Raw genomic sequence first — 9,469 nt, forward strand, 5'->3', positions numbered from 1 at the left:
TTTTAATTCAAAATTTAAAAAAAGAAAATTGAAAAAAAAAAATTTTGAAGCATTTATTTTTCCCAAAAACATTCTACATTATATCTACATAGTTCTCTTTATAAACAAAGCACACATAGCAAAAAATGTACATAAATATACACATTATCCACATGTATATATATATATATATATATATATATACCATTTATATGATTATAATAATGGTAGTAAGCTGTAAAAACTATGTGCGAAAAGCATAAAAATGTACTTAAATGTACACGCTATCCACAATGTATATATATTATATACAAATATATATATATATATATATATATACATATATATATATATACATATATATATATATATATATATGTGTGTGTGTAATATCATTTTAGCATATCACCCTTTCAAGCTGAGCACAAAAAGAATAGAAATGTACATGAATGATATATTATTTATATATACATATACATATATAACCACAATTCTTTTGATTGATATTGATTCAGATCAATATATAACCAATATATATATATATATATATATATATATATATATCTATTTACATATATATTTATTTTGATTAACATTAAGTTACATAATATCTATGATGTACAGTCTCTATTTGGGAATCTTTTCTGCGCTATTGTTATGTGCATTCAAATGTTTGTTCAAAAGTCATTATTATCATTGTCTTAAAGAAAAACAACAATCATTGATATTATTATAACAGTACTTAATATTTTTTTATAGCATCTACAATAAGACATTTTAGAGTAAAGCTATTGACATCTCTTTCAGAATAGTCAAATGCAATAAGCAAGTGCACATTAAGGGTGTTTTATCCCTTTGCTTTTTAGAATTTTATCATTAATCATGATTATACTTTGCCTGTCATTTGACAGTTCCTGAAAATCTATACAATGTGATTCCCTTTATCATCATAAACCAACAGATAATAATATTTCTTGTAATATCAAAATGAAATTATTAATACTTAAAAACTTTTCCTGTGACATAGCCAACCTAAATTAACCTTTGCACTAGCTAGAATTTCACCATTTATTGAGAATTTCCTTTCACTTACGATTATATCATTAGTGTTTTTAGATGTTTCTCCAAACTGACTTAATATATAATTACGAGTCGTACTGTTCAATATTAGTGGGAGATCAGCAAAGATTTCAGCACATTTCAGACTTCATTCTTATTGTTTTTTCCCTGTGTATTCATTCATCTCATATCAATACTTGTACACTTGTGAATGTGTTTAGTAAACCGTCTAAACATTTTACATTTGAACGTATTTTCCTTTTATACTGCTGAAAAAATCGATGTAGAATTATTAGTTATGATCCTACATTATTAGAACAAGATTAATTTATATTTAGTTATTTAATAACATACCTTTCAGAGAGCTGACAGGAATTCTCTCTGTCTATTTATAACCTTAAAATTTCTAGTATTGATATAGTTAAATGTCTCAATTATTTCTGAATTATTAAACTGTAATGAAAAATCATATCAGAATAGTACAATCAAATGAAAGTAATTCGAAGTATGCATATTAATAAAAGTACTCACTTAGATTGAAAGCCGGCAAATATTATTACTTTATTTTACTTTTACTTCGTCGTTTCTCGCTGGAACTACATAATACATGCATTTTTCTTGGTATTTCTTCTTCGTTAAACAATGCACTTCGACAGCTTATTTGTTTTTTACTCTAACAGCATTTATTATATTGTCTAGGTTATCTCTCCATGAAAAATTTATTACAATGGACGCCATGTTTAATTTAAGTATCTGTCATATGTCAAATTCGATTTCCAAGTTGAAAAAAAATAAAAAAAAAAAAACAAGCGCGACCGGCGGCAGGGGCTCTAACTAAACTCGGTGTTACAGACGTTTTGTTCCGATATTACCGGCCATGTTACCACCTATGGGTATGTCAAATGGGCGTAGGGAAAATGTCAAGGAAATGTCAATGTCAAAAAGTACTTGCTTATTTTTAGGTTATGCCACAAAATACAATGTGTATATTTTGACTTCCTCTCATCTTATGTTTACAAAAATTATAAATCATGTGCCGCTGCGCAAAATTAAATATTTTTATGGCTTGTAGAAATTGAGTTATTTATTTTAAAAGATAAATTGAAATGCTTCATAAAAAACTTATTGTTTTGTATTTATTACTATTGTTATTATTAAATATAGAATGCATAGAACCAATAACAGGGACTATTTTTGAGGAATAGCTGCTATGGCTGGAAGTGCGATATTCTATAACTCTTTTGATATGTTAAAAGATAATACATACTGTAAATATGCAGAATGCTGTAACAGTTATTCTATTCCCTATGATATTAAAAGTATATTTAACAGCATTTTTTGTATTATCTGATTCACCAGATTTATTGAAATAATTTTTTTAGAACTTTATACTTCTCTAACACATCACGTTTATGGGCAGCATCTTGTTCTCGATACTGTTGTACCTGCCATACAAGGCCATATATCATCATCATCTCCAAAGAAACCACTGACATTAAGCTTTCATGGCACTCCTGGAAGTGGTAAAAATTATGTATCTCAATTTATAGCTAATAGTTTGTACAGATATGGAGAAAAGAGCAAATTTGTGCATAGTTACAATGGCGGATTACATTTTCCTCTGCAAAGTAAAGTTGACGAATATAAGGTATGAAAATATAAATGATCTATACTATAATTATGTGATTATTATTGATATGTTTTATAGGAAAAATTAGTATCTGATATTAATCAGCTGTGAAGCATGTGATAAATCTTTATTTATTTTTTTGAAGTTGACAAAATGCCTGTTGGAGTTCTTGATGCCTTGAAACCATTTTTAGATTACAATGCTCATATTGATGGATTGGATTTCCGGTAAGTTGATAATAATTTCACTATATTAACATTCTAAATTTAATTATATTTTAGGAAATCTATTTTTATTTTCTTATCTAACAAAGGAACTAAAGAAATAACATTCCATTTGATTAAGTTATGGAACGACGGTTGGAAAGAGAGAAAACAAAGCTTTTCTCATTTTGAGCCACTTGTTATTAAAGGCGCTTTTGAAGAAGAAGGTGAATACCTTATTAGTTTATTTGGATTATTAAATAGAGCTGGCCTGGTGAACATTTACTACCTGCAATTAATTTGTTTCCATTTAATTGTGAGTGTCCGTATTATTCAAATTGCATTAATGTTTTCTTCCTGTATATCTTCTTTGTTTGATTTTAATATATTATACTGATACAAATTATGTGATGAAGATCAAAAATTTTATCAATGTCTTCTTAGATGCTTGTATATGAATCGATAGAAAATCTCAACAAGAACATATATCACATGATTAACAGCAAAAATCAAAAAAAAAAAAAAAAAATGATATGATGAATCAACCGGCTTTTGCCAATAAGTTTTATGAAATATGTACAACATATTTTACTTCACTTGATACACCAGGCCTCTCAATATAAATACTCAATGAAATTGATATTTTTAAAATATTAAGGCAGAATGATATTTATATGCTCATTTCCTTTTTTTTTAAACTCTTTTTACAGTTTGTCTTAGAAATTATATAAAAAACTATGTGTGATAGCGTCCCCTTGATGATGTGACTGCATTTTTCGCATGCATTGCATTCATTGTTTTTTTTAAAGTAAAATTATTGCACTAAGTCAGAAAAATGTCATTTAAAATTCAGATTATTATTCGATTACTAAAATGGCTATTATGAATTAGAGATCTGTGGAAGGAGGGTGAAAATTTAGAGTTGTGTGCATTTTTTAATATAATATTGTGAACATTGATTAAAAATTTAAGAAAAATTGATTCCAAAATAAAAGGATGGGGACGGACAACCCTTGATAAAAACTAGTTGGTATTGGTTAATTTAGTTTGTATTTGGTTACATGAACTTCCCGATATGTGTAAATAATCGACTTAATTAATAAAAAATAAATTAATTTATGAGTGGATTTATTACACATAATTGTGTAATGAATGAACACGTTAACTCAGAGTATTTTTAACAAGCAACTTTTCAATAACCAGCAATTATTATATTTGAACCAGTTTCCGTAGGATTTTAATGGTTTAGTATGTTTATTAAGACCAAGTACTATATTGTTATACCAAGTAAATGGTCTAAACTTTGATGCATTTTTAAAATTAAACTACTTGTCGTAAGACCGTAATATTACAATAAGTTCTATAAGACCATGATATATATCGCTAAAAAAAAATCTATAAAAATCGGCTTAAATTTTTTTTTCAACAGTTAATACAAAAAAACGACTCGGTAGATTTTCACTTAAAACTAATCAGTACCATTCCCAACCAATATCTTTCGAACAGTTTTTGATTTTTAAAATCGGTTCGGTAGGATGAGCTTAAATGTGGACGAAAGTTTCTTTGTAATTTGAAAAACACTGTTTTTCAAATTACAAAGAAACGGCTTTGCAGATCATCGCACAAAGCTGACAAACGAAAGTCCTCATCGAAATACATCAATAGCTTTTAAATTTCTGTAATCAGTTCGGGCGTTGTTGAGAAAACGTCGATGAAAGGTCTAATTTTGACAAATGCCAAAAAAACGATACCAATTTTTGCAAACTTTGACGGATTTTCAAAGTTTTTAGTATGATCTAGAAGACTATAGTATCTACCGTCAAAAATTTTTTTAACACTTTATTACAAGAAAATGGCCCGGCCGATCTTTACCAAAAACTAATCAGCACGATTCCCAATCAATATCTTTCGAACGGTTTTTGAATTTTCATAATCGGTTCAGAATAGCGGGCTAAAACGTGGACGAAAAAATTTTCACTTTTCTGCTATTTATAAAGAAACGTCTGGCCGATCGTACCACAAAACTGAAAAACGATAGTCCTCGTCGAGATACATCTAATGGCTTTTAAATTTTTGAAATCGGCCCAGCCGTTTTCGAGAAAACGTCGACTTACGGCAAAAAATCAAATTAGCGAATCGGATTTTTTTTATGAAAACATAAACTTCTCCTTCGGGAAGTTAATAAATAGTATCTTGAAGTAAAAAGAGTTCCATGTATTAATTTTGAAATTAAAATATAACATTTTCGAATTGTATGATTTTAAAGATATACGTACAATTATTTGAAACGTATTTTAGGATTATGATAAAAAAAACGAAATTTTATGATTGAAATAGCTGGTTTGCTCAATTTGCGAACAACCTCTGCGTTAAATTCATTATCTCCAGTTGTGCCGATCGCATCAGAATTCTTTTTTTTATTATTATACTTATATTGAAGTCCTTTTTATAATAATTTAAAAACAATCTTTTTGCAAATTTCTTAGCAATAACAACCCTTAAATATTTACAAAGATTTTTCAACCTTTCCCCAAATTCAATCGATTGAAAAAAAACATAGCAGAGAAAAAAAGAAAAAAACACGTAGCAGAGTAAAAAAAAAATGTTTTTTTTTTAACCTTTATAAGCACTCAAGGGTATTTATTGTTAAGAAAATTGCATTTTTTCTTGAATTGTTATAAAGTTGGCTCCAATATGGTACAATAAAAAAAAATACTGATCCAATCAGCACAACTGGAAATAATTAATTTAACGCAGAGGATGTTCATAGAAACAATATTTTGTTTTCAGTTCAAAACTCAAAACTTTTTGAAGTATGCAAAAATTATATATTTCTAATATTGAATACAGCTTATCACCTAATTTGGATATAAATGCACGCGGTGAACAAATAAAATTTAAAATCAGTTAATTAGTTCAGGCGTCCACCGCGAACTAGTATCGTGGCACGAACTTTATTGGCTGAATTATATAAATTCATTAAAATTTGGAAAAATAAGCTTCAATTTTAGGATATTCAAGCACGTGTCTGCGCACTATAATTAATATAATTACAGATAGTTTAAATGTGATTGAGAAATATCAATCGGAAATCGCAGTATTTAGATTTAAGTGAAAGCGAAAACTTTATTTACGAAATAAACAGTTGAAAATTTTATTGTAAGTACCTAAATCTCAATTTCGGCTGATTAAATGAATTATTACGAATTTCGGGAAGTTGTCTTAAGGCAAAATGCCAGTTTCAACTAGATAGTCTTTTTATTTAAATTTGAAAATTTTGATTGCTCAGAAATTTCAAGAAATTACATTTTTTGTGGCGATAATGTTTCTATATTATTTATAGTGATAATAAATAAATATATTTCAAGAGCAAACTTCAAGACGGAGTACAAAAACCTAGACTAAAAAATATTAGGATACTTAATATTTTTAGCAAGGATTTACTCAAAGTTTTAGTTTTCAATTTGCTTTTTTGAATTCATGTGTGTATGTGCGTTCATGAGTCTATAAATAAACTAATGTTTGTGAAGATCTTTATTTTAACTAATTAATGTTCATGGTTTTTAAAAATATAATAAAATTGAACAATTTTCGAATCTATCAAAATATTGACAATATTTAAAAATTTTTAGAATCTGAAACATTTTATTATTGATATTTTTTCTAAACAAAAGTTTTAAATTTTTAAAAATACATTTGTTCGTTTATAATGCGCATTCATTAGATGTTGAGTTCGCAGAGAAATGGGCATAAAATTATATTTTGAGGATTATAAATGAAAGCTATTTGTGTATATTTTACTACTCTGAATGATGATTCCTTTATGGATACGACACTTAAGGACAAAAATATTGGTGTTTTTAAAATATGGATTTCCATAGTTTTACTGGCCATCCTTCTAACGTTAAGTGGTAATGGGTCTACCTTCAGTGAGCTCAATTTAATATAAATTATTGAAATTGTTAAATTAGTGGATCACATCATTGTGTTGCCTTAATAAAATGACTATAGATATTTGATGGGTATTTGAATGAAGGCATTCAATAAATTCACACAACTTTATAAAATTAAGCTATTATATTACCCAAACCTTGCAAATGCGCAATTTTGTAGAATTGAAATATGATTTTATTGTTTGTTAATATTATATTTGTTTTTGATTATATGCATTGTAATATATAATAAAAGTACTAAGAACATAATTTAAATTCTAATTACAATTTCAGGGGGTTTTAAATATTCTTCAAATATTAAAAGTGGACTCATAGATCATTACATACCTTTTTTCCCCCTGGAAAGAAGGCATGTGGAAATGTGCATCAAGGATGAGTTTTTGAATCTGGGAATCATTTCTCCTCAGGAAGAATATATTGAGTGAGTTTTTGAAATAATTTCACAGTATTTCATGTTGGAAAGAAATGTTATATAAAACTATTAATAATTTAGGGAGGTATTGAGTTTTGTAACATATGGGCCAGATGATAAACCTATCTTCTCAAAAACTGGCTGTAAGCGAATAAGTCAAAAAGTAGCAGCCATAGTAACAAGAGAAAAAATGAATAAGGATTAAATGAAAAATAAGGAATCATAGATTATAATGATGGTTGGAAATATGGAATAATAATGCCTATATGTAATAACTAATAAATAATATTAATTTTTCTAATTTATATCGTTGTTTATATTTAATAATTAAAAAATACTAATGTGGACTAAAAAGTGCCAAAATCATATAAACAACTCTATTTTATTACCAATACCTTGTTTTAATTATAACAATGTTCATACAGTCAGCTAACAGCTATGCAACAAGCACCAGTAAAATCTTTTTGGAAAAAAGCTGTTTTTTTTTCACAAAAGGCTAGTTCTCAACATCTCAAAAGAGAGTTGTTATCATTTATAGAAAATGAGTTGGGTGCCTTAAAGCTGTTTAAGTTATTTTTAAATAAAATATTGAATTTACTCTTTATACTTTACAAATAGAAGAAAAATCTTCAAAATCAATAAAACTGTTTGCTTGTACAAATCATTAATTACGTATGACATGATTTATTTTAATGATATATAATTAACATTAATGATATTTAATGTTTTTTTTTTGATTCACCTTGTTTTGATGCCTTTCTTTTAAGATTTTGAGCATGTTTATCAGGCGTTAGGATTTTTATATGTGGTGTTATTTTTGAAGAAGATACTGTAGGGCTACTACTAGAAGATTTAGTGGAAGATTCACTTTTTGATTTAGAACTGCTTCCACTGTATAATTTGGTATATCCTGAACTGGAAGCAGGTGATTTTGATGATTCCTTAGATCTGTCTTTATAGGATTTTTGTACAGAAGTAGAAGTTTCAATCTTAAAATAAAAATAGAAATTAAATAATTTGTTTAAAAAAAGTAAAGTATCATTTGAAATCAATGAATTACTTTGCACTCTGAACAACTCCAACAAATATCAGGATCATTTACATCATTTTCGGGAATGTGCGGTCTGTGACATTCTTGATGATAAAGTGAATGACATTCTGAACACTCCACAAGTCTATTGCCTGCAGTTACATCCATCCCCCTAAAATCATATATGTGATTAAAATGTAATAAAAATATTATAAAGGCAAAAACAAAAGCTAAGTCTCTTTGAAAAAAAGTACAACAAATTAAAAAAACAAGATTGAGTAACAAATATCTCAAAACTGAATAATGTTGAAAGCAAAAATAAAATGTGGACGAGCATTGATAAATATCTGAAATCATTTATTTATTACATACTATTACTGAAAAAGTTAACCAATAAATATATAAAATAAATACAAGCATATTTATAATAAAAATACATTTTATACATAAGGTATATACTGATGTTGTACATAAGCATTAAAAAATGTACATAATCACCCTTCAAAATATCAAGTTAAAAATTTATTGTTTCAAATATCTTGCAACATAAAAAACCTTCCTTAAAATGACAATTTTCATATGAAATACCTGCAGATTATACAAGTGAGATCATCCTGCAGCAAATTTTTAAGTCCCTCGACCATTGAATCATCATGTGATGTTATTATATCTGTATCACAGGCCGTAATTAAGCCACAAACTTTTTGCTCTTCATCTAAAATCTTTAAGTTAAAATAGTAAAAAATCATTGTATGTTTATTTCAGATATGAATTGTTACTGATGTACCCACTTCTTTCTTTAAGGCATTAGTAAGGGTTTTGTGAGAACCATACTTTTGTTTTATAGCTTCATCTAGGTATAATCTGATTAATTCAGCAGAATCTGCACTATTTGATTGTAGTAAGCGACAAGCTCTTAATGCACATTCCGTTTCTCCATTAGACATAATGATAATGTTTTGGAAAAAGACTGAAATTTTTAATCAAATAAATAATTAATATAAGTAGCCATTTTTTTTTAAATTGATGAATGTTTCGAGTAATATCATTCATTATAAATTGTATGTATGATGTAAGTATTTTTCTACATTTATTTTATATAACCCTACTTTTTGAAAACTAAATAAAATTACTTGTTTTCAATTAATTTCATTCTATTGTTAATTATGAATTTTCCGTTATCATCACAGCCGTTTTGAAGGT

General features: G+C 27.2%; 1 protein-coding gene and 1 pseudogene across 1 annotated transcript; one reads left to right on the forward strand and one right to left on the reverse strand.

The window, feature by feature from the left end:
- Positions 1–2,240: 2,240 nt before the first annotated feature.
- LOC113387907 lies at positions 2,241–7,482 on the forward strand (annotated as a pseudogene).
- A 310-nt stretch (positions 7,483–7,792) lies between these two features.
- On the reverse strand, positions 7,793–9,213 carry LOC113387908 (integrator complex subunit 12-like). Its single transcript, XM_026625293.1, has 4 exons — positions 9,058–9,213; positions 8,855–8,988; positions 8,297–8,438; positions 7,793–8,225 (listed from the first exon to the last, which is right to left on the reverse strand). Exons 1-4 carry the CDS (start codon positions 9,211–9,213, stop codon positions 7,956–7,958), a joined length of 702 nt encoding a protein of 233 aa, XP_026481078.1. The 3' UTR covers positions 7,793–7,955.
- Positions 9,214–9,469: the final 256 nt, after the last annotated feature.

Source organism: Ctenocephalides felis, unplaced genomic scaffold (assembly GCF_003426905.1).
Source record: "Ctenocephalides felis isolate EL2017-DRISC unplaced genomic scaffold, ASM342690v1 CF-g0.4_SCAFFOLD_03572, whole genome shotgun sequence".
NCBI lineage: Eukaryota > Metazoa > Arthropoda > Insecta > Siphonaptera > Pulicidae > Ctenocephalides > Ctenocephalides felis.